General features: G+C 40.2%; 1 protein-coding gene across 2 annotated transcripts in view; it reads right to left on the bottom strand.

Moving 5' to 3' along the window:
• The window catches only part of SECISBP2L (SECIS binding protein 2 like), a 65946-nt gene extending 42870 nt beyond the window's left edge, over positions 1 to 23076 (bottom strand). For both annotated transcript variants that reach the window (XM_070423317.1, XM_070423324.1), the window contains exons 1-7: positions 22889 to 23076; positions 14464 to 14642; positions 11177 to 11501; positions 8878 to 9007; positions 2616 to 2845; positions 2299 to 2323; positions 1839 to 1951 (exon numbers count right to left, since the gene is read on the bottom strand). In XM_070423317.1, the coding sequence (XP_070279418.1) occupies positions 1839 to 1951; positions 2299 to 2323; positions 2616 to 2845; positions 8878 to 9007; positions 11177 to 11501; positions 14464 to 14642; positions 22889 to 22912 (1026 nt within the window). In that variant the 5' untranslated portion in view covers positions 22913 to 23076. The remainder of the gene's footprint in view (positions 1 to 1838; positions 1952 to 2298; positions 2324 to 2615; positions 2846 to 8877; positions 9008 to 11176; positions 11502 to 14463; positions 14643 to 22888) is intronic.
• Positions 23077 to 26557: the final 3481 nt, after the last annotated feature.

Here is a 26557-nt window from a genome sequence, read left to right as displayed (position 1 = left end):
CGGGCTACGGCAGGCGGGGAACCTTGGCTTCCTCCATCACTGGAGCAAGCAAGCCTCCTGCTCACTCCAGCTCCGTGGCTGCCAGCCGCCATCTTGGTTGGGTTAATTTGCATATAGTTGCTGATTGGCTGGTGGGCGTGGCTTAAGGCATAGCAAAAGTACGGTCAATTTGCATGTTTGTTTTTTATTAGTATAGGATTTCCTCTCCAGTGGGCTGATACCAAACTGTACTGAGTAAGTACTGAGGCTGCAAGATTGGCAGGTCTAGCATATACACTTTAAATATAAAGTTTCAGTACTTGACTAAACATTGTATAGATTTTGTTTATCTAATCTATTTAAATAATTCTTGTTTTAGCTTTGCCGGGACCAATTCCAGCATGTCATAGTTTCAAGAGTTTCATCAAAAGGTTGATGAGACTTGGGGACACAACAGGGTTGAGTCACACATGTAGTCACCTGTTGGGAATGGCTGAAGGCATTTCCCCAAACCTGAATAGGATACATTAAATTGATTGTGGCTGCCAGACAGCTAAAAGGCATCTCAATCTACATGTTATCACCTCCTACTGGCCAAATACCTGAACAGCCATAAGCTAATTCCCCCATTCTGACAATGGACTCTATACCAAACCCTGATCCTTTGAAGTATATATCTCTGCCTTGCCTCAGGACAAGCTGTGTTAATAAAAAGCATGGGGTCCTGGGGTCGGAGAGAACCTAAGGCCTTAAACTTAAGACCTTAGAACTTAGCTCCTTTAGCTAAGCTCCTCTGACCCCCAGTGCCTTTCAAAATTTTATTTTGTCTCCGGACTCTTTATTAGTCTCTGGATTCCTATGTCATCTATGTATTCCTTCTCCAGATTCCTGAACCCTTCTTGATGCTGGGACAAGAACCCCGGCAAGCTTTTGTTTTTCATCAAATAAAGCTAGACTGCTTCACAAGCCTGCCACAAACAATAACAACTCATTTTTGCAACAACCATAGGGAAGAGGGAATTATTCTGCTTGTTTTCCTAACACCCTAATTAAAGTTAGGAACATCTGAAGTACTTCATTTTAGGGAGACAAAAACAGGCAAGTATTGGTCCACTTGATCTTGTAGTAACTTACTCTTATTTCAGTTCATCCACAGATCTATTCATCTAACCTTAATTCCTTGACTAGATTTAAGGAAAACAAAAAGTCTATCTAAAAATTAAAAAGGAAAAATACTGACCAATATACAGTCCCTGATTTCATAGACAACCAATGCAGGAAGACAGTATTGGAAGTTTGTGGCAATATATAACTTGCTCCACCCTACTGCAGCTAGATCCTGCTCCCCAAGATCAGGAAGCTGCCTAACATGGCTGCATTAGGAAGAGGCATTCATCACTATGGCAGTGCACAAGCAGAGTATGGCATATGGTGCCTATAGTCAAGCAAAGTCACATGTACAAGGCTGCAGTTCTGCCTGAAGTTCAAAGGATCAATTTTTAAAGCATTGAAATTCTTTAAAATATTTATATGGCTAAGTCAGCAGGTGAAGCAGGATTGAATAGTATTCTATTTTAAAAGTATGAAATATCAAAAAATATTTCTTAAACACAGAAAAGTAGAGAATGGTACAATATATGCTCATGCATACATACCACCTACTTTCAACATTTTGCCATTTTGTTTCATTACTTGAATCATTTTACTGGCTAAACCATTTTAAGCTTAGAGATATATTTTACTTTTAAGTAATTTAATATACATCTTTAAAAATTAAGGACATTGACTTCAAAATCACTATACCATTTAAAATAATTCATCTGACACTAATCAAATTTGTCCGACCTAATTCAAATTACCTGTGAATTTCTTAGTTCAGTCTGCCTTCCACCTCTAGAAAATGTCTGATTTTTTTCCATCCAAGGTTTCTTCTGAGTTGCCTGGCAAGTTACACTGGACCAATTTACACTACCTGTAACAAATAAGATTTAAAATATGATTTATTTACAGCAGATGTCAAAAGCTAAATTGCTCCTTAACTTTATGTACTGAAATTCGGTCACTGTAAATGTAATAGTGGAAAATTTTCCATAAATTTTAAGTGGTATTCCAGTTCCCAGTAATATAAGTGTCATCTGCAGAATACCTTTGGCTGGCATATTCTCAATTTTATCAGCAAGACTGTACTTTTTATTTAATGTGAATCACTTTGAAAGATTTCTAATTTTTGCAACATCAGCAAGGTTAATACTTAAAAGCAAAACTTTGACATAGACAAAGAAGAAATTATAGCAAAACACTATGCAGAAAAATAAGTACCTGTACATATAGATGATTCCACATGCTAAAAATAGAAACAAAAAGGAGACAATTATTTTCTGCTCAAAATCAATACCACATTCCTTACAAAATGATTCCGAATCTAGTCAGTGTGAAGGATGCTTATTACAATCTCAGAAAAAATACTCATCCATAAAAGAATATTTTTCATATTAATAACAAAATATACAAGATGTTTATAACCATCTTATTACTATAGGATTGTTAATGAAAGTAGGTACTTAAGCTTTAGCAGAGGACATAAGAATAATACTGACATAGATGACTGATAAAGAAATCAAAGCAATGTCACCTACATTCATGGTGCTAGAATCAGGATTTCGTAAAGCCCCTGCAGTGGGCTGGTTGTTGCTGTGTTTGGGACTGCAGTAGCCACTATCACTGTCAATGTCAGCTTCACTAGCTCCCTGCTCACTAGAAGATTCGGCAGTAGGGTGGGATGCTCTTCTCCTCCTGCCTTTGGACTTCCAGAGCATCGGGGCAGAGCTCTCTGAGAGAGACTTGTTAGCGATATCTGACGGGAAATCTACAAGGCAAGAAAAGTGTAACAACTTGTTGTGAGGACCAAGCTGATAAATTGTTAAATTATCACTAAGGTTGTAAGAAAATAAAGACATCTAATTTCGTAAATGGTAAAAACTTTTTTGAAAGATTATAAAAACGTAAGATATTCCTGACAAGTTGGTTTATAACATGTTTATTATGAAGAGAATAAAACCATCCCCCCATTACCCATTTAACAAAGAGAACATCACCCAATCCTTTGAGGTCGACTGCATGGTCCCCTCCACCATTGCATCCTCTTCCTCCCTCAGAGACTGCCCTTTATTCTAAATTCTGTGTTTATTATTTCCTCCCTTTTAAAAATACTTACCACAAATTTCTGTATTCTTAAAACATAAATCATGTAATTTTGCAATTTTAACTTTATAAAAATAAAATCATACTGCCCATGTTTCTCAGACTTGCTACCCACCCCACCATACCCTCAACATTGGTTTTGAGATTCTGATGGATGTGACTGTAATTCATTAATGTCACTGTGTAAGACTATACTATAATGTACTTATCCTCTGTACCACTGATGGGACACTTGGGTTTTTGGGGGGCCTGCTATTATTAATACTACTATCAAAATTCTTAGACAGACAAATGAATGCATGTGTACATATGAAAGTTTCTAGCCCGATTCAGTGGTTGAGCGGTGACCTACAAACTAGGTCATGGTTTGATTCCCGGTAAGAGCACATGCCGGGGTTGCCGGCTTGATCCCCAATGTGGAGTGTGCAGACCAGTACTCCTTTATAACTAGAGATCTGGTGCACAAATTCATGCACTGGTGGGGTCCTTTGCCTGGCCAACGATCCGGGCCATCTCGCCCAGTCCCGATAGGGGAGGGACCATGGGAGGTTGGCCAGTAGGGGGAGGGACCACAAAAGGTTGGCTGGCTGGGGGAAGGGACCGTGGGAGGTTGGCCAGCTGGGGATAGGAACCGCGGGAGGTTGGCTGGCCACAGTAGGTTGGCTGTGGGAGCGCACTGACCACCAGGGGGAAGCTCCTGCATTGAGAGTCTACCCCCTGGTGGTCAGTGCATGTCATAGTGACCAGCTGCTTAGGCTTTTATATATATACTAGAGGCCTGGTGCACAAAATTTGTGCATAGGAGGCGGGGTTCCCTCAGCCCGGCCTGCACCCTCTCCAATCCAGGACCCCTTGGACATCCCTCTCGCAATCCAGGACCGCTGGCTCCTAACTGCTCACCTGCCTACCTGCCTGATTGCCCCTAACCACTCTGCCTGCCTGCCTGATCACCCCTAACCACTCTGCCTGCCTGCCTGCCTGATCACCCCTAGCCAATTTCCCCTGCTGGCCTGATCGCCCCTAACCACTCTGTTTGCCTGCCTGATAATCCCTAACTGCCTCTGCCTGCCAGCCTGATCGCCCCTAACCGCCTCTGCTTTGGCCCCCACCACCGTGGCTTTGTCTAGAAGGACATCCGGTCTATCCTGTCTAATTAGCATATTACCCTTTTATTAGTATAGACTAGAGGCCAGGTGCACAAAAATTTGTGCACTCGGGGGGGGGGGGGGTGCCTCAGCCCAACCTGTGCCCTCTCGCAGTCTGGGACCCCTTGGGGGATGACCACCTGCTGGCTTAGGCCCGCTCCCCAGGGGGATTGGGCCTAAGCTGGCAGTCAGACATCCCTCTGGCAGCCCCGGAGCTCTCGGGGAATGTCCACTTGCCAGCGGGGAGCAGGCCTAAACTTCAGTCGGACATCCTTAGCGCTGCTGAGGAGGCAGGAGAGGCTCCCACCACCACCGCTGTACTGGCAGCCATCAGCCAGGCTTGTGGCTGAGCAGAGCTCCCCCTGTGGGAGCGCACTGACCACCAGAGGGCAGCTCCTGCATTGAGCATCTGCCCCCTGGTGGTCAATGTGTGTCATAGTGACCAGTCATTCCCAGTCTTTCTGCTGTTAGGGTCAGTTTGCATATTACCCTTTTATGATATAGGAGTGCCTGGCCAGCCTGGGTGAGGGCCTGATGGCTGTTTGAAGGCTGGCCACAGCTCCTTCAGTGTGGGGGTACCCACTGGGGAGCCTGGCCATCCTGGGTGAGGGGCTGAGGGCCGTTTTCAGGCTGGCTAAGCCCCCTAGTGGGGACCCTCACCTCATGATGGTGTGTCCAGTCTGGGTGAAGGGCTGATGGCTGTTTGCAGGCTGGCCACGGCCACCAGTCACCCCAGCTCCCAGTGGAGGCTGGCTGGAAGCAGGTATCTGGCATTTATTTGTCTTCAATAATTGAAACTTGTTGCCATGAGTGGAGGCCATAGCCGGAGCAGGAAGCTTGGCTTCCTCCATCGCCTGGGCAACCAAGCCTCCTGCTTGCTCCAGCTCCGTGGCTGCCGGCCACCATCTTGGTTGGGTTAATTTGCATATAGTCACTCTGATTGGCTGGTGGGTTTGGCTAGGGCATAGCCAAGGTACGGTCAATTAGCATCTTTGTCTTTTATTAGTGTAGACTAGAGGCTCAGTGCATAAAAATTCATGAACTGGAGGGGGGTCCCTAAGCCCGGCCTACCCCCTCTCACAGTCCGGGAGACCTCAGGGGTGGGAGGTCACCCAGTGATCAGGGAAAGGCAACCCCCCATGACACCTCTGCTGCTGCCACTGCCAGCAGCGCAAGCCTCGGCCTACCCAGGTTACCTGAGTCTTGAGTGGCCCTGGGTGGCTGGACATCTGGGCAGCCACCATCTGAGGCTTGCCTGTGCTGCAGGCTGGCCCTGGGCAGCTGGGGGCTGAGGGGACTTGAGACTCCAAAGGCAGGCACGTGGGGCGGGCCCCGCCTTGCTGTGCACCTGCCATCCCAGCGGAGCTGATGGGACTGGGCACCGCCATCTTTGAGGGTGGGGCAGTCAATTAGCATATCCCCTCCTTATTGGCTGTGGGCGCTGCCATCTTTGCAATGGCGTGAGGGTCAATTAGCATATTCCCTCTTTATTAGATAGGATAGATTAGTTTGAAAGTTTCCCAAAAATGTCTTTTGAAATTTTGATTGGAACTGCATTGAATCTACAGGCTAACTTAGGGACAAATAACATTTGCAATATCAAATCATCCTGAATGAACCTAATATTTAGATTTTTTTAATACAATGTCCTATAATAATGTTATAGTTTCCTGCATAAATGTCTGATACATGTTATATAAGGTTCATTGCAAGAAATAATATTTTTATTGCTATTATAAATAGCACCTTTTCTTACATTTTATTTGTTGGTGGCACACTTAAATGCGATTCACTTTTATATATTATATGTACCCAACTTACTAAACTCTTATCTACACTAATAAAAGAGAAACATGGTAATTAGCGTACGACCGCTACCCTTCCCATTGGCTAATCAGTGAGTATATGCAAATTAACTGAGAGCCAAGATGGTGGCCAGCAGCCAGGCAGCTGATGCGAATAGGGAGGCTTGCTTCCTTCAGTGACAGAGGACTCCAATGTTCCCCACCTGCCTTGCCAGCCTCTGAGCTTCAGTTGGAAACATTGTAACATTTATAGAAGATAAACAAAACTCCAGAAACCTCCTGTCAGTCAGCCGGGATCTCAGAGCTGGAGTCGCAACATTGTTTCAAATACAGAAAACAAAGGCCAGAAACCTGCTTTCAGCCGAGCCTCAGAGAGAAAGCCGGCTCTCAGCTCCAGTGACAGCCATAGAAGGTAAATAAATGCCAGAATAAAAAAAAAAGAAAAAAGGAGAGGTTTGGAGCTCCAGTCGCCCGCCAGCCTGAAAACGGCCCTCAGCCCCTCACCCAGACTGGCCAGGCACCCCAGTGGCGACCCCCACCCTGAAACAACAAGATGGTGGCTAATTTGCATACTGAAGGCAGGCGGCAGCAGGCAAGGCTGTCTGCAGTCTGGGACCCGGATCTGTGACTCTGCCGGGCAGGATCAGCGGAGCCGCGAGGACTCCCGGCATCGGGATCAGCGTGACAGGGGGCAACGTCCAAACCCCCTGATTGCCCTGCGGCTCTGTGTGTGACAGGGGGCAGCGCCCCAACACCCCCCCCCCCCCCCCCCCACGGGCCCTGCTCTATGTGAGACGGGGTAGAGCCATACCTCCCCATCGACCCTGCCCTGAGTGTGACAGTGGCTGAGCAGAGCTCCCCCATGTGGGAGCGCACTGACCATCGGAGGGCAGTTCCTGCATTGAGCGTCTGCCCCCTGGTGGTCAGTGTGTGTCACAGTTACCAGTCATTCCCAGTCTTTCTGCTGTTAGGGTCAGTTTGCATATTACCCTTTTACTATATAGGATAGAGATCTGGTGCACGGGTGGGGGCAGGCTGGTTTGCCTTGAAGGGTGTCCCGGATCAGGGTGGGGGTCCCGCTTGGGTGACTGGCCAGCCTGGGTGAGGGGCTGATGGCTGTTTGCAGCTGATCACACCCCCTTCAGTGTAGGGGTCCCCACTGGGGTGCCTGGCCAGTCTGGGTGAGGGGCTGAGTGCCGTTTTCAGGCTGGCAGGCAACTGAAGTTCCCAGCCTCTCCTTTTTTTCTTTTTTTTTTATTCTGGGATTTATTTACCTTCTATAATTGAAACATTGTTGCCATCACTGGCGCTCCCAGCTCTGAGGCCACGGCTGGCTGAAAGCAGGTATCTGGGGTTTGTTTAGCTTCTATAATTGAAACATTGTTGCTTTAGGGCTCAGAGCCGGGCCATGGCAGGTGGGGAACCTTGGCTTCCTCCATCACTGGAGCAAGCAAGCCTCATGTTCGCTTCAGCTGCGTGGCTGCCGGCCACCATCTTTGTTGGCAGTTAATTTGCATATCACCCTGATTAGCCAATGGGAAGTGTAGCAGAGGTACAGTTAATTACCCTTTTTGTCTTTTATTAGATAGGATAGATACTTCAGAAGGCTGATTTTGTGGTCACAATGATAAAACTAAAGTACAGATGATTTTTTCAAGGAGTCCCAGGGTTGAAATCACATATAAATGGTTCACTATGTTTAGGAACAACCAAAACATAGAAAACTTTGTAAGATATTACATGTGATTCTTTTCCATAGCCACCCCAACCATTTGTCAGAGTCTGTTAATATCACTGTTTCATGCCCTACAAACCACACAGCAAGTACTGTCAGCAAGATTGTTTTTTAACTGATTCTCAGATCCTTTCTTGCTCCTAACGGATCTAAGCAATTGTAAAAGGATAATTGAATAGAGTTCAAAAGAAAAATGAAATTCCAATGGAAGAAAGTAACGCCACCTGATTTATTTTAAACCAGACTGCATTTGAGTGGAGACTATAGAGGGGTAAAAAGCAAATGTGCCTTTGAACAGATCTAATTTTTGGCCTTGGATAATTAACAAAGATTTTTTTTATTAGTGTTAATGAGAATGGGTGAGAGGTGATAGACAGCTATCTACTCTGTATCTAGTAGGTGGAATTGTATGATGAAAATAGGAAAATAGCTAGAATATTATAAGACTATTAATTCTTATCTATTACCTGGAGAAAGCTTTTTTATTTAATGTTTATACCATCTTCTAAAAATCTTATGACAAAATTATATCCTACTAATCCAAAATTTTCACTTATTTGAACTCACAGGTCTGGTTTAGATCTATGTTAAAATGTGAATTAAAAACTTGCTAATTCTTTCTAGAAAAATATTATAGAATATTAGGGATGTTTCATAACAGGTTTTAATCTAGTTATAAGATTATGTAGAATTATGATTTCTATCAAAATGACTCCCTCATATTTCTACAGCTTTTTAAAAATTCCATCTCTGATTTCTGAACGGCTCCACTGCTTTATGAGGAAACCTCAAACCCTGTTCAAAATTGTATATAAGCCAGCAAACAAGTTGAAAGAACATTAAGGACATGGACTGTTTCATCCTTTCTAGAGAATTTCACAAAGTGGCAGGATAAATGAATGGGTGAAAGTCTAGAATCATAAAAAGTGGTATCATCCACAATTATTAAGCCAATGCATGACAACAGATAAAAATTAGTAACATATACTGTACAGAAGAAACCTTGCCTTACCGGTTTGCTGTGAAGCATCTACCAGAAGCACGATTTTTGATCGATTATCAGGACCTGCTGCATTTGTCTCTTTCTGAGTAGCTACATTTTTCACCTGTGGCCTTTTGCTTCTTATGTGCTGTTGTAAAAGCTGTTGATGATTTAAGTAAAAAAAAAAATTAAGATTCTAGTTAATGTACTAAACATTATAGAATACACATCCACTATACAATATACCTAAATGTATGCTCCAAATCAGTGGCTCCCAACTCACGGGGAAACAGGACTTCTCTTTTTTTTTTTTTTTAAAGATATTTTATTGATTTTTTACAGAGAGGAAGGGAGAGAGAGAGAGAGTCAGAAACATCGATCAGCCGCCTCCCGCACATCTCCCACTGGGGATGTGCCCGCAACCCAGGTACATGCCCTTGACCGGAATCGAACCTGGGACCTTTCAGTCCGCAGGCCGACGCTCTATCCACTGAGCCAAACCGGTTTCGGCTGGAAACAGGACTTCTGTGTTAGGATTTCATGATATTATCTGCAGCCAATCATAATAGGCTAAATAGGTATTGTAGACACATTTAAACACTATTTTTCAAATAACCATTTACACTACTATAAATAAAAATATAAATTCATTTTAATTGTTACTTGCATTCTTAATTTTCTCAATCAATAATTAATAAAACAACTTCTGCTGCTGGCTTGTATTTTAATTTGTAAAAAGTATGCCAAAGACAGAAAAGACTTTTCAATGAAGGTTGGCTAATGGGATCTAGCAAAGCACCAACTCCTTGATACAGATATAAGATACATCTAAGAAATAAGTCACTCTGCCTCCCATTAGTTCAAAAGTGCTGAGAAGAAAAATTTTTTTTATTTGTTTTGATACTAAGGCTTCAATAGAAAAGTAACCTTCTGAATAACAAAGTGGCATTCCTCCTAAAAATTCACAAGACAGAAACAATGAAGTTGAAGGGAAAAATGAAATTCCAATGGAAGAAAGTAACGCCACCTGATTTATTTTAAACCAGACTGCATTTGAGTGGAGACTATAGAGGGGTAAAAAGCAAATGTGCCTTTGAACAGATCTAATTTTTGGCCTTGGATAATTAACAAAGATTTTTTTTATTAGTGTTAATGAGAATGGGTGAGAGGTGATAGACAGCTATCTACTCTGTATCTAGTAGGTGGAATTGTATGATGAAAATAGGAAAATAGCTAGAATATTATAAGACTATTAATTCTTATCTATTACCTGGAGAAAGCTTTTTTATTTAATGTTTATACCATCTTCTAAAAATCTTATGACAAAATTATATCCTACTAATCCAAAATTTTCACTTATTTGAACTCACAGGTCTGGTTTAGATCTATGTTAAAATGTGAATTAAAAACTTGCTAATTCTTTCTAGAAAAATATTATAGAATATTAGGGATGTTTTATAACAGGTTTTAATCTAGTTATAAGATTATGTAGAATTATGATTTCTATCAAAATGACTCCCTCATATTTCTACAGCTTTTTAAAAATTCCATCTCTGATTTCTGAACGGCTCCACTGCTTTATGAGGAAACCTCAGAGGTGATAGACAAATGTTCTTTTCCATAATATTTCCTGCTGATTTTTGAAGACTGAAATATCCTGAAGTGCATGAGCCATTCAATATCCTAGCATGGGATCCAAACTAACCACTTATAAATACTGTGTCACTATGCGATTTTTATCACTAAATTAAACTAATTTGGAAATATTTGTGCATTTTGTTTATGTAAAACACTTTGAAGGAACTTGAAGACAAATATAAATAATCACCAATTAAAAATGAAAAACAATAAAAAACAGAATTATTTTATAAATACTATAACCCTTTAACTATTTTATGACTAGAGGCCTGGTGCATGGATTCATGCACCGGTGGGATCCTTCAGCCTAGCCATCAGGCCGAAACTGGCTCGCCGACATCCCTCAAAGGGTCCCAGATTGCCAGAGGGCAGTTCTCGGGTGACAAACCCTGGAATAAGACTCCTTCCTCTCTGGTTCTGTGCGCGTCACCCGAGAACCGCAGCTCAGCAGCTCCTGTGTTGAGCATCTGCCCCCTGGTGGTCAGTGCATGTCATAGCTACCGGTTGGACGGCCAGACAGTCGAATAGTTGGCCGATCACTTAGGCTTTTATATATATAGATAGATAGTGAACAAAATGTTTTGTAGTAAATTCAGCATTTAAAGCTAATCAGTACAAGTGGCAGATTACTTACTCTATTATTAACAACAGAAATATCAAACATAAAAGCCAATCAAAATCAGTCACTTACTTTTGGTACCATTGGTCCTCTGTTACTGTTTCTGCTTCTATGACTGGACAACGGGAAGACTTGTCCAAGTTGATTTGGACGTTCAGTGCATTCTGTGGTTATAGTATTTACAGTATTTGCAGTCTGAAAGGTGTTGGAGTAAGGTGTAGGAAAAGGATGATAAAAACCCATAACTTGGGCACATGGTGCTGGCATCAGCTGATAATATGTATACTCTGTAGAAACAGGTGGCTGAGCAGATATAATGGGGTAGGCAAGGTATGGTCCAGCAGGGTTTGGATTGGGCTGTTGCCATCGTATATCATTGTTATATAATGGAAACTGTCTGTAAAAACAAAAACAGAACAAAGCTATTGACAATTATAAAAGTAATGTTAAAGTAAAATCTCAACTCATTTTAATAAAAGAAAACACAGAACAGAATAGTAGCTTCACAATAATTCTGAAAAATGAGATAAAATTATCTTATATGTTTCTTTGCTATAGAAATTATCCTATCTAATAATAGACAATGATTGAAATTGACTATACCTTCGCTATGCCTCCCATTGGCTAATCAATGAGATATGCAAATTAACCGCCAACAAAGATGGCAGTCAATTTGCATACATAGGCGCAAAGCGGTGGAGCGAAGACTGAAGGCAGCTCCGGCTGCCGGAGCCTCGAGAGGCTTGGAGGCGCCTCCGGCCGGAGCGAAGGCCTAGATCCTGGGTGCCGGAGGAAAACCGGTGCCGGCAGCCGGGAGAAGGGAAGGCCTATTGCACGAATCTTTTCGTGCAACAGGCCTCTAGTGTATATATAACAATTTAAATGACAGTATAAAGGAATTCAAACTGATAGTTTCAGTTTTACTGCTTTCCAACATTTAAAAAATACATATTCTTATTTGTAACTCTCTCCTTAACATCCTCATGATATTTCTGCCTAGAAGTTAAACACCTAGCTGCTGAATCTGCCAGCAGTACTACATTTCCACCCAATGCTAATAACTGTGATAGCCTTCTGCAAACACCAGCGTAAGGTGATCATTGTGTAAAGTGATCACTACAATAGGTGATTTGGTTCCTCCACATCTCATTCTTTAGCTCAGACCCAAGGACCTCCTACTCCTCTCCCATACTCCCTTAAATACTTGGCCAAGTCCAGCTCTATTCCTGGCTTCCCTTCTTGGCAATGGAAGCAGGCTTCAGATCCAAGGGAAAGAAGAGAAGAAAAGGCAAGCCTGTCCACTGCCATCTACTATTCCTAGTATTAGAGCTTTTTCTGGTGCAGTTCCTATAAAGCACCAGCAAGATTTTTGTCTCAGCAGTCCTTCTCACAGAATGAGGGGTCAAGGAGAGCTGGATCATAGAGCTTTTCCTCACTACTCCTATGACAAAGCAAAATGGAAAAATGTTCACTGCCATAATTCTGAAAATATTTTTACATAATCTGCTAACTGGCTTACTCATGAATTCTCAAAAGATTATTTGGTGCTCTAGCCAGTTTGGCTCAGTGGATGAAGAATCGGCCTGTGGAATGAAGGGTCCCGGTTTTGATTTTGGTCAAGGGCACGTTCCTCAGTTGCAGGCTTGACCCCTGCCGGCCCTGGTCAGGCTGTAATGGAAGCAACCAAACGATGTGTACAGGCACATTGATGTTTCTCTCTCTGTGTCTCTCCTTCTCCCTTACACTCTCCCTAAAATCAACGGAAAAATATCCTCAGGTGAGGATTAACAAACAAAAATAAATTTAAAAAGAACAAAAAAAAAATTATTTGGTAAGGTAAGAAAACTTAAATCTGCCATACTATACACTTGATCATTTTGTTAAATACAAAAAATACTATTATTAATTTTAGTTTACAAATTACTATGGACATAGTCCATATAGGTCAAAGATTTTTTAAGTATAATGCTAACTTACTTGAGAAGGATCCCTTAGTTTCTACTATTTGTCCAATCCCCTAAACTATTAAGAGTTTCAGATTATTAACTTGAATATTTAACTTGAGAAAGTTGTTTAGTGATCTCATATCTCATGTATCCGTAATTTCTCAAAGAATGTGCCTTGGTACACTAGTGCGTCACAATGGATTATAGATGTGTAGAAATATTGTTTGCCTTAGCCCTCAGGGGTGGCTGGGCAGAGTCTAGAGCAGCCGTGGGCAAACTATGGCCGGCCGGATCCGACCCGTTTGAAATGAATAAAACTAAAGAAAGAAAAAAAAAAAAAAGACCGTACCCTTTTATGTAATGATGTTTACTTTGAATTTATATTAGTTCACACAAACACTCCATCCATGCTTTTGTTCCGGCCCTGCGGTCCAGTTTAAGAACCCATTGTGGCACTCGAGTCAAAAAGTTTGCCCACCCCTGGTCTAGAGCCTAGCTACCTCATCTATTTATCCCACAATGCTAGAGAAGTACAATTTTCTGTGTGTGATATAACTTGAAAGAATCTAAAATTACTTTTACACAGCAATAAAATAAACTACACCAATGAAGTGCTAATCATCCAGACAACATAAGCAGAGTTAGAAACCTAGTGGTTACTAGGTTACACATTATCTGAATTGCAAGCAATTTGTTAAATCATCCTATAGACCGGCGGTTCTCAACCTGTGAGTCGCGACCCCTTTGGGGGTTGAACAACCCTTTCACAGGGGTCGCCTAAGACCATCGCAAAACACATATATAATTACATATTGTTTTTGTGATTAATCACTATGCTTTAATTATGTTCAATTTGTAACAATGAAATTGGGGGTCACCACAACACGAGGAACTATATTAAAGGGTCGCTGCATTAGGAAGGTTGAGAACCATTGCTGTAGGCTATAGCACTGAAGCTAAATTTGGAACTAGAATCAGAGTCTAGAGTTATATGCTAACTAACCATAAAAGTTTCAAAGTTAAGGACTATCCCTTGATATTTTCTTCTTATACCAGATTATCTTGGCAATTATGATTAGATACCTAATATCAAAAAAGGGTCTCTGCTTATCTCTTCCTGAGTAATTCATTCCTCCCTTTAAGTCAATATACTTCAGACAAATTTTACTTATTATAGAAAATATATCCAAAGAACTCCATATCCTTTTAGAAAGAATGAGAAAATAATCCATGTTAATAGTTTTCAAATTTCTACATCACTTGGCTTTATTTACTCCTCTTAATGAATAGAAAAATGATTCATGTTTACAAGTTATAAAAGGAAAAAATTAAGTGGTGTGCTTTGTCAACTTCTATGTTTTCTACCCCTCCCTTTCCCACCCCAACTAAAAAAGAAAATAATAAACAAATTACCTATTGGATTGGTTTTCCTGCACAAATGGATAACAAGTAATCAAGTAGCTGGGAATTGGAGTTGGTTCTATACCAGAAACATTTCCATTCTCATTTGGGAGTGCCATAGGGATCATAAATGTATCAGGATTCTTCTTCTGGGGAATAAATGGCTCTACCTCAGCTGACAGCTTGACATTCTTCAAAGAGAAAGTGAAACACATTATTAACAAATGAGCAAAATATTTAAGTAATATTAATTCACAATTTAACAAGTCAGTTTTTACAAACAGTAATTAGGTCTCTTTTCATTATCCACAAAACATCCAAAGGAACACAAGGACAAATTAAAATAATTGAATATGATTAAGTTATACAGCAAAAGTCATTAAATGAAACTGGGGAAAACTTATCAAAGGTTACTACATTTCTAGTAAATCATGTCTTAACAATCAAGAGTAGAAGGAAGTCAGTCAAACCTCAGAGTCCCCAAATATGGTTGGTAGTAAGAAATCTAGCTCTGCAGACTAACAATGTGTTTTGTTTTGTCTGGGTTTTCTTTTCCATAACAATGTGTTTTTAACTAATTTTGTTTGGGGGGGTGGGAGGGGAGATCATTAAGCAGCATTCTGAAGGATAATTATATTTGTTTAAATAGTCTATTTCTGTCCTTTTCAGGAAATTAGATTAGCATGGAAGGAAAATGTCTAAGATGAATTTAAAATATACATATATAAGGGGGAGAAAACTTCTGCTTCACACTTAAACGGGGGGAAAAATAAGTACTTCAGTTTCCCAGAAGATAAGCTGAGCAAACTAAAGTAATTCAGAATATATACTCCATTTTAGTTTATTTTATATCTTTTCTTATAATAAATCTAGAGATTCAAAAGACACTTTAAAAACTAAAGTATTTAAGAATGCACATATGGGTGACATTTACTTATTATAAAGAAAAGTAAGTATGATCCATAAAAGTCAGAATAGGAATTACTGTTAGAAAAGAAGGAGCTGTGATTGGGAAGAAATTCTGGGGTGCCTGGCAACGTTCTGTGTCCTAATTTGGGTGATACTTAGAAGGTATTCACCTTATATAATTCATTTAGCTGTATATTGGTGTCAGGCAGTTTTCTTTTTGCATCTATCATATTTAACAACAAATTTTAAAAATTTAATTATAAAAGAAAAAACCTATAGGCACATTCTGCAAAAGCAGAATGTAAAAAACCACATAAATATAAACCAGTAAGTGAAATGCAGTCCAATATTTCAACCACTTAAATCAATCACCTCAAATCAACAATCCTAACCAGAATTTTTCCCCAACAAACACTCTAGGATAGCATTTATCAGAAGCTCTCACCAAGGCAGAGTTCTCAGAATAAATTTCAGGCCTGTTTCTCAGAAAAGTAATTAGTAACAAATCCAAGAAACACTAAAGATAAGACTTGATATGCTCAATATATAGCCTTATTCAGAAAAAAATTTCTCTAAAAAGATTGCACTGGAAATTCAGAAGTACTTTTTAAAAAGGAGAAAGAAGATAATCTGAACTATATAGCAGTATTAATTCAATATCCTTCCTCAAATCTGATTTAACTTTGAAGTCTACTTTTATACCACTAACCAAATCTGAAGTAGATAGGTCATTGAACTTACAAATATCTGAGAACTAAACTCAGTTTCTTGAATTTCAACACAGGAGGTAAAAACCCCTTCAAATGCTAATAAAATAAGCCAGTTCTATTCACATTAACAGTCACTAGAACTTCAAACTTATTTATATAAGGCATAAAATAATCAACCTAATAAATGTTTCCCTAATTATGGAAAAAAGCTGAGTTTCAACAATAATACACAGATAATGGAAGCTTGCTTTATATAGTTTATACATATGCATAAGAAGGCAAATAAATCACATTTTAACTATACTAAAAAATAACTTTTAGTATTTTTAAAAATCAAAAAGTCCTTCTGAACTTATATGGATTTTCTGAATAGTTTTATAAATCTGGACGAGAAGACATTAGGATTTGTTTTAAAACAAGGAATATGATTACATCAAATTCTCAGTCTAACATGAAAAAAGGAGTGCTATTAATATAATTATAAAGAAACAAAAAAATTTTAAGAACATTTTTCTGGACACCCCCACCTAAAAAAATAATGTCATAAATTACTTTTGTAACAACAAATTCAAATTCTTGCTCAAGTAAAAAGTTGCAAGTTTTTTATACTAGTTTCATCTATACTTTTATTTAAGGGTCTCATGAATTTAGGGAAGTCACTGTTTAAAAGGTGTCATGCATAAATTATAACTAATGTCTTCACATACACAGTACAAAGGAGTGGGCAAAAATAGGTTAATAATAAATAATATAATAATAATAATATAAATAATAGAAAAATAAGCTCTGTGTTTCGAGTACTCACAACAGTAAACCTACTTTTGCCCACCCCTATATACCCTTAAACATTAAAGTTTGTACTGGTTTCTAAGTGTAATTCTAGATATCAGAGTTCAACAATACAATTCACAAACATTAAAATGATCCTTTGTGTTCAGCAAAAAAGAGAATCTGCTGTAGTCAACAGCTGTACAAACAGAAGATGTCACTAGTAGGAACAGACTGGCTAACTTTCTCCCCTGTAGTTACAATTCTTTATGTTTTTAGAAGTTGTTTATTGTGACTTTGGGGCCTTCATTATAATACATCAAAATGCAGCATCTGCTGTTTTCAGACCTGAAATCCAATGTTAAGATAGTGAACTATTCTTAAAATTCCATATAATAAACCCTGTATAGATAATACATTAAGCAACAGATTCTGGCAATATTTCAATTATACTAGTATAGAAATTAAAGAAAAATGTCTTACCACAGTGGAGAACAAAAACATTTTGAGAAAATTAGAATAGTTACTTCATGCAATATTCTTCAGTTTGAATTTTGGTTTTACTCTCTCTACCTTTGCCAAAATCTATTTTTTAGAAATCAGAAATTTTATAGTAAGGAGTTGTCTCCTTAAAGTAAAGGAAATATAAGTATGGTATAAGTCTAACTACAAAGAACAAATTCCTGTATTATTTGCTTAAAAATACAACACTACATAATAAAATTACCTTTCTCTTTTAGAAATTATTTCAGAATTTTCCAAACTAATGAAAAATCACAATAATCCCAAAAACATGTATTGGGAAAAAACAGCTCCACATTAATTTTAAAATCTGCATATATTAAAACAAATGTCAATAAGAAAACCTCATTAATGTGAGTAATCTAGAAAACCCAAGAATTTCTCAAAACATCAAACTAGAAAAACCTCATTAAGCGCTCTTTAAAATGAGGTTTTTATTAAACAAATGCATTCATATCACTAAAAGTCTTCATAATTCAATAAATATGCATTGAGCACATATTCAGGAAAGAGCACAGTATAGACAGGTTTAGGGAAAATGGGCAAACATTATTACTAAGCACACATCATCAGGAAATGTACATTAAAACCCTCCAAAATAGAACTTCCAGAAGAGTGCGAATAATTTTCCCAGATTAAGCAACAGAAAAATGTCACCCACTTAATATCAAGACTGAACTGGAACACAGTAAGGCACTCTCCCACAGTGAAATTTCAGTATGTACCACACACCTACAGAAAAAAATATGATCATGGAAAGCCTCCACATTCTTACTGTGTTAAGGTAGAAATCTGACATATCAAATATTAAGATATTTTATATGTTATGGCAAAAGATAAAATAAATGACTTCTAAATGAAAAACATTTTAATGCTTAAGAGATACCTGCTAGTTGTATTGTTTTCTGATTGGAATGGCTTACAATGAAAGTAAACCACTTGCCAAAATAAACTGCAGTAGTTATACATAAAAAAAAAAAAATCAAAGTATTTAACTTACACTGCCCATTTGCTTTGCTATCCAGATATTTCCCCCTTTTCTTAAAACGGACTGCATCTAATCCTGTTAAAATCTGATAGTGCTTTTCTAAAAATCAGTTTTCTAAATTTAATACTAGTTTTTGGATTATCTATTTTATTCATGTTTTTACATTTTCTCCCTTGCTTTTGTGGGTTTTCTCCCCTAACTCCTTGCCTTAGATGCTTAATTTTTATTTTCCTTTTAAAATGTTTAACAATGAAAGTATTTATACTATATATTTGCCTCAGACACATTCATAGGTTTTCACTACAGCATGTTATTACTTTTTCAGTAACATAAAATTCTATTTTACTTCCTCTTTGATTTAATGGCTTATGGGAAATTAGAGGCTCGGTGCACAAAATTTGTGTGTGTGTGGGGGGGGTCGGGGGAGGGTGCCCCTCAGCCCAGCCTGTGCCCTCTCACAGTCTGAGAGCCCTTGGGGGATGTCTAACTCATGAGGAGCAGGCCTAAGCTGGCAGTCAGACATCCTTAGTGCTGCTGTGGAGGCAGGAGAGGCTCCGGCCACTGCCGCTGCACTCGCCAGCGGTGAGCCCGGCTTCTGGCTGAGCAGCGCTCCCCTTATGGGAGCGCACTGACCACCAGAGGGAAGCTCCTGCATTGAGTGTCTGCCCCCTGGTGGTCAGTGTGCGTCATAACGACTGGTCATTAGGCAGTCAATTTGCATATTAGCCCTTTATTAAATAGGCTGCCTTTTAAAATTTCCAAATGGCAATTTCACTAAATGAGCATTATTTACTTTTATTTTTTTTTATTTTAAAAAACTGTTAAAACAGATTACTAGCTTATATTCATAAAGGCAAACTATAAATATTATGTATTACATTTTATAGTAATTTACTTAAAATATGTTTAATTGCAGTGTTGATATTATTTGAAGTTTACACATTATTTAAAGGAAAGAATTATAAGCCAGATAATTTTGTATGTTTACTGGTGAGCAGCACTTTGTATGAAGTCATGTCTATTTGTTACACATTTGCTTTTCTAAGAATTAAAGACAATAGTGATCAAGAACATTGTCAATTCTTAAAAAACAAACAAAAAAAATCCCCTATCTAATGTTAATGTACTAAAAATTTAAGCCAATATTTAAATTATTTAACAATTCAAAGGAGACTGTAAACCTCAAGTGTTCTGTCACTTCTAAGGCCATTGTTTATTTTTTTAAATCTCAAAACACTGTTCTAAATTTTCTAAAAATAGAAACACTAAAGCCTTTATAAATAAAATAAACTTCATGATTTATTCTTCACATCCCTTTACACCAGCTTTTCTTTTTGTTTTTTTAAGGATAAAAAGATACATTATATCAAGCCGTATCTGTTCTTAGAACATCTTAATCTGGCAGTTAAAATTAAGCTACTTGCTTTGATTTAAACTAGTCTTGCTAGAAGATAATATTCCTGAAATTCTCTTCTGGTTATAAGATTCTTTCATATAGTCATTATTGCAATTAAGACTATTATCTAGCATATATTCCTAATAACTTTTTATAATCTTGATCAAATTTTTATAATCTTGATCAAATATATACAATTTATCTTTTCAATCAAAGATATATTTTTAAAAGTTACACGGTAATACTCCAGGGATTTCAATTAGGTTAAGATGAAATGTAGAAAGTTTATATTAAGTACTTTAAAAGAAAATTTACCTTCTATTAATTGCTAACCACTCCAATATCATAATAAGTTATAAATGCTGTAAGCATTCCCAGAAATTCTGAATATAAACTAACACTGGTTTAAAATGAAAAAAACAAACAAAAAACACAAAACCATTTTGTGAGGAAAAATGGAAATTCAGCACATTATCACATATATTTTTCATAATTTTTACCTATCTAAATTCACTTCGTTAGTAAAAATATAAAAGTATATTCCTAATAACCTAGAAAAGGCTTTGCATTACTCTGGTATAGTACAAACAATCAAGAACTCCACAAAGTTGAGAAATCTGTTCTAGACCCAATTTACCATTAAGTTAATGGCAGCTTTTTTTCAATGATGGATCCCTTTGAAAATATCATGAAAATAATGGAATCTTACCCCAGAAATATGCTAATATAAAATGAAGCACCTGCCATCCAGGGACCCCTGAATCAACCGCCTACAGCATGAACTAGGGAAAACAGCACCACTTTTTTGGATCTTGGTTTCCATGTGTGGGGGTAATTACAAGGGAGTGGTTGAAATTTTTCTCTTACTTGGGATCAGGCTGGGGAAGAGGCAGGAGGTACTGGAGGGAAAAGAATGGAAAAAATGTTTTCTTCTATTTCTTAAATTTCTACAAAATTTTAAATAGGTTGTGGACTTTGAAAAAATGTAGGATGAAAGAGGAAGAGGCTCTCTAGTTCAAATAATTTGCTCATAGCACTTGCTGTTAAGATAATCACACACAAGTGATCATCTAAATAGTTAATTACATCTCCTCTAGGATGAAAGGAACCCTAAGTATACATGTGGTAGCATTCTGGTAATAGTTCTGGCATCATGGTAGAGGGCCACAATGTTTAACCCTTTCATTAGTGACACGCATACAAGAAAATCATTCGAGAAAATTTCCTATTAATTTGTTGCTGGGGTCCAACCCCAGCAGGTCCAGGGGTCCCCAAAGGTGTGGACAGAGTCGGTGAAGAAGGAATGACACAGAGACAGCCTTCAGTTGATCAGCAGCCTAGTCAGGACCTCTAGCCAGGATCTCCAGCCAAAGTTCTGGTCGGGATCTCCAACCAAGTTCTGGTTAGGATCTGATGTTATTGTCTTGTTACATCTGTATTTATACCAGTTGATTTTAATCCTGTCAATTTCTATTGCAAAGGTTAGGGCGTTTCTTATCTCCATTCCAGGGAGTAAAGATTATGTAGCTTAAGCGTGATTGTAGTTAAAGTGATTAACTACCCGCCTGGCACTTAGTTAAGGGGTTGTATCCCCTCCCTAACTTCAGGGAAAAATCCCTACCTGGGGAAACAACCTTTCTGGGAGAGGTGACCTTGGTTAAAACACATAGCACTAAGGGGAGCAAACACATTAAGAACAGTATGCTATATACGCCAGGTCCCTTGAAACATATGCTGTGAAGATGTTTCTTTCCTGCAGCAACTGTGTCAAGCAGCAAGGATGGACCGGCTTCCGGCAATTTGTCAGGCTTTGAAATCTCAGGCATTTTTAATAGATACCTTAAAATCTTGTTTTTCACTAAACTGGATATAGGCCTTCTATAGATACTCTGGGTGAAGGGAAAGCCCATATGTATTTGCCAAAACGCTCCAATCAATTTTGCTTTGTTTCATAAACACATTTGTGTTTTCAGAGCCATAGTCACAGAAAGCTTTTTTTTAAAAAAATAACTAAAGCTTTTCTAGAAACAAATATACACAACTAGGAAACTGCTCTGCCTGCTGAAAGAGCCCAATTTCTAAATCAAAACTGGCTTTGGCTAGCAACATACAATCCATTATACAGAGGAGTTTGGGAAATCCTGTCTCGTTTATTAAGGTGTTAATCATCCACTTGTAAAATAATTAGGCAAATCACTAATCTCTCCTTTTGCTTCATCTGTTAGACTAACTCATCACTGGGCAAGGCTTGCGATTGAAGAGGGGAATGGAGAGTGAATAAACTTTGACTTCATCAAATTTCCGTCATTTCATAGAGGTCTCAAGACTGGAAAATACTGAAACTTTGGGGGAGGGGAATAAAACATTACATATATATATATAATTTTAGTTGTGATGACAACGTAAAAATCCCTGCCTCCTAGCACCTACTTTGCAAGGATAATCAAGAACTTGGTGCAATTAAAAACAAGACAGACACTATGGGACTTCTTTGTGGATCGCTTCCAAGAATGCATGCTTCGGGTCCTATACCCTTAAGATATAAGCTTGATTTAAAAAAAAAACTAAACACCACACTAATTTTTGCAAAATAATGAGGTAGAAGGGCAAGGGGAAGCCGTCGTAGTTCATATCTTAAAGGGAACCCCTCCCTTGAGCCACCGTAGAAACACTGCTCCGCTCGATGGAACGCAGATCTAAAAAAGCCCCTAGCTGCCCCCTCCGCAGCCATCACTCGCTCTTGACAGCCTCTCTGGGTGAGGAGCCCTCACAAGCCTTTCCACCTTGAAAACACATTCCAGAGCCGACGGGAGGGGAGCGGGGGGCAGGTTCGGTGGAAGTTACAAGCCCTCCACCCGGGGAGCACGGACGCCTTGGAGTCCTCTGGCCCCTTTCCCCAGCCGGGGAGGAGGGGCACAAGCGCAGCCCCAGCCGGGGCGGGGGACGGTAAACAAGGCTCAAGAAGTGCCCCAGCCAGAGGCAGCATCGGGAACAATGCAGCGGAGCGGGGCGCCGCGGGGCTCCCGCGCCAGGGGATCCGGGAACCCGGGGACTCCGGCCCTCAGGGCCCAGGCTCGGAGCCCGCCGGGAGGAGGCGGCCACCCCAGCCCCCCGGCCCGGCTGGCCCAGCCCCAGCCCGCGTACCTGCTCTGCTGGGGCTCGGTCCATGGCGCCTGCAGCCGCAACGGGCCCGCTTAATCGGTGTGGAGAGCGCCTCGGGCCGCTTTCTCCATGGCCCCCCGCTCGGGCTTAGACCGGGCTCGGGACCTCCGCCCCTCTCTGGCTGGCCCCGACGCAGAGTCCGGCTACGCCACAGGCGGCGGAGGTGGACCCAGCTTCGGGAGGTGGAGGAGGCGGCGGCTCCTTCGGGGAGGGATCATCTGGGACGGAAGCCGAGACGAGCCGAAATAAGCGGAGGCGTAGTCGGAAATGGCGGCGCGCGGGAGGGCGGGGCGGGGGCGGGGCCGAGAGGGGCAGTGGGCGGGGCCAGGGCGCCGCCTGGAGCGAGCGGGCGGGAAACCCGCTGGCTCACCTGCCGGCTGTCCCGGCGGGCGGTCCTAGGAACAGGTGCCCAGCCGCTCTGCGCTTCCTATTGGACATAACTGCCTCTCTGGACTGTTAAACTGGAGGCGTAGTGGCCACCTGGGACTCAGGACAAGTCTTCAGGGACCCCAGAGACCACGTCATTAACCCAAACCACCTCTTACGGAAGTTGTAAGAGTTTTTGATCTGCCTGCTGGACATATGATCCTTTCCTATGTTACCAGCTAAAGGGAGTCATGACTGTAAAGGGAAATACCATAGAACATACCGCCCAACAGGTAATTATGTATCCGCTGGGATGTTACTGTTTCCACTGCACTTATTGATCACTCGCTCCTTTCATCTCCAGCTCATTAGCTCCTTGGGGAAGAGACTGCCTTGAAACTGGACACTTGCTGAGCCTGGCAGACTCCCTCGGGGCATCTCCCCAGGCGCACCGTCCAGCAAACACCCCTTCCCAGAAGAGTTCTTGCTTGCTGGTCAGCTCCAGGGTGAGGAAGAAAAATAAACAGCTACATAAGCTAAATTATACAGAAATGAAAGAAGAGAGCAGCGGTTACTCCTGTTTGGGGGACTGATGGATGTGGAGATTTGAGCTGGAAAAAAAGAGTTTTTAGGAAGTTTGCTGTGTCATGCTTCGGGGAACATGGGTAGAGACCTGAATTGCCTTTTCAGCTAGTCTAGGTTGTTAGTCTGGTTTTATTTGGATAGGACCCCATGAAGAGGCTGGTCTGTGAAGCCCCTAACTGTACTTAAGCTGATCATGTATTTTGACCTGGTGACAGATGCTATATTGAGTTAACAAGAGTTACACCAATGCCCTGGCCAGTGTGGCTCAGTTGGTTGGGTGTCATCTGGTGCATCCTTTTGATAGGTTGTCGGTTCCCCTCCTCTCTCTCTAAAAATCAATTTTTAAAAAAATATATTTTATTGATTTTCCACAGAGAGAAAGAGAGAGGGATAGAGAGTCAGAAACATCGATGAGAGAGAAACATCGATCAGCTGCCTCCTCCACACCCCCTACTGGGGAGGTGACCACAGCCAAGGTACATGCCCTTGACCGGAATCGAACCTGGGACCTTTCAGTCTGCAGGCTGATGCTCTATCCACTGAGCCAAACCAGTCAGGGCTCTAAAAATCAACTTTTAAAAAATTATTAGAAAAAGACTTAAATCAAGGCTGGCAGTAAAACCCTTTGTAAGGAGGTCTCTCTCTCTCTCCTTTCTTAGTTTTATTAACTCTTATGCCTCTTCAAATTATCCATGTATGTGTGTATACATATTTATGTGTTTAAATGGCACATGCATGTATGACTGTTACACACATGAGCAGTGCATGTAATGTTAGGTCCCTCGTGTCTATCAATGAATACTGAATGAACTTAGGTTTGCTCAGGAAAACTAAGCTATTTATTGAAAGGGCGAGGGCTACGCCCTCCACCTTGCCCCAGGGTAAGGGCTACGTCCTCCATCTTACCTTGGCCACGTGTTGGGCAAGGAGCTTCTTCACGGAAGTCTAAGACTCTGCTAGCCACACCCAGGAACGGGACATCGACTTGTGCCTGGCCAATCGGCAAAGCACAGTCCTTTCTCCTCCCTTACTCCAACCCCCCCCTATATAACCGGTCTCGGGGAGGGGTTCGCTCTCTCTTGGCCACTTGGCTAGCCGATGTGTCGATGTGTCGGTGAGTCTGGTGGATGGAGAGCTCAAGTTAACTTGAAATACAGATTCTTATGCTTTTACATCGAATTGGCTCCCTGATGTGGTTTCTTGGGAATCTTGTAATCTGGGCACAACATTTATAAGATGTAGTTATGTAAACTAACAGATGATCATCCTCCCTCACAATTTTCGGTCAGAAAGAACTCTGAATTTTTAGAATGTCTCCCCACTAGTGGTTTCTAGCCATAAGATACCCCCATCTGAGTAAAAAGATAATAAGAATGCAATAATAATTCAGTCATAAAAATAGTACAGTACTTAGGTTTTCTTCCTGAGGAAATTGAAATATAGGATCTCTAAGGAACTTTCCATAGCATAAGATTTTTATTCTCTTGTTGAGAATCTCCTATGTACAGGACATTTATTTAAAATTTAAGAACAGAATTATAAGAAATTATAAGAATAAAATGTTACAGTGTCCTCCTTTTTAAACATAATCCTGGAAAAGACTGAAATAGCTATTAGAATTAAAAAATTAAATTACATGAAGAAAAAGAAGACATTTACAAGCATTTAATTATTTCATTCAGCAACAAATATTTAATGTGCCAGGTGCTATGCTAGGCCTGGAGTTATAGCAGTTAAGAAGGCACTGTGAGTGCAGAGAACATGTTTGTCTTGTGGGCAAGTCAGACATAAAACAAGAAACTACAGGCGAGCTGAGTGTCATGAAAAAGAAAGTTCAATACGTTTTACCATATTGTGAGATAGAAGATCAGCGAAGTCATATCTAAGTAAATAGCATCTAAGCAAAGGCCTGAAGGGTGCATAGGAATGATGATATGTACAGAAGAAGTAGGAAAGTGACTCCAAACAAAGGAAATGTCATGTGTGAAGACTCTGGGGTAAGAAAGAAAATCCAGCATTACACTTAAGAAGCACATTCCTTGAACTGAGAGTTCAAGGTGAGGGGTAATCCAATAGAGCAGGGTCTCTGAGCAGGTCGAAGGGATAGGATATAAAACTCAGAGGCAGAAATTGGCCTCAGATGGGAGTAGAGCATGTTGTCCCCAGTAATAGAAGGGAAGGCAGAAAGAACAGATATGGCGGCAAATACATTTATAAGTTGAGGAAAGGCCTGATGGCTTCTATTTTCTCAGTGAAGCAGAAGGCAAGGTTATCTCCTGACAATGGAGGGAGACAGAGTTGTGATGATCATATGTTTGTCAAAATTCAGCAAATACATATTTAAGACTTGTGCATGTCATTATATGTAAATTTTACATCAAAAGAAAAAAACTGTAAATAAATATTGAACTCTGGTTTTAACAAATGCATGAACCTATGTAACCCAAATCTCTGTCAAGATATAGAATGTTACCATTACCCCATGGCTTTTAAAACTTCGCTACTTATTTCACATGTTTATCTAATTCAGTGTTGTATCCTTACTACCTATGCTAGTGCCTGGCACATAGCAAGTGCTCAATAAATATTTGTTGAATAAATGAATGTGTGATATGATATTAAATCGGGATTCTTTCATGCAGGGTTGGGTTTTGTTAGGCTTGTGCATGTTATTGAATGAGCAGGATTGAGTAGGAAGCG

This window comes from Myotis yumanensis, unplaced genomic scaffold, assembly GCF_028538775.1.
Source record: "Myotis yumanensis isolate MYYU_CA2020_CCGP unplaced genomic scaffold, mMyoYum1.0.hap1 SCAF_1, whole genome shotgun sequence".
NCBI classification, from domain to species: Eukaryota; Metazoa; Chordata; class Mammalia; order Chiroptera; family Vespertilionidae; genus Myotis; species Myotis yumanensis.
Note: the sequence above shows the minus strand (reverse complement) of the source record. Positions and strands in the feature narration are given on the sequence as shown.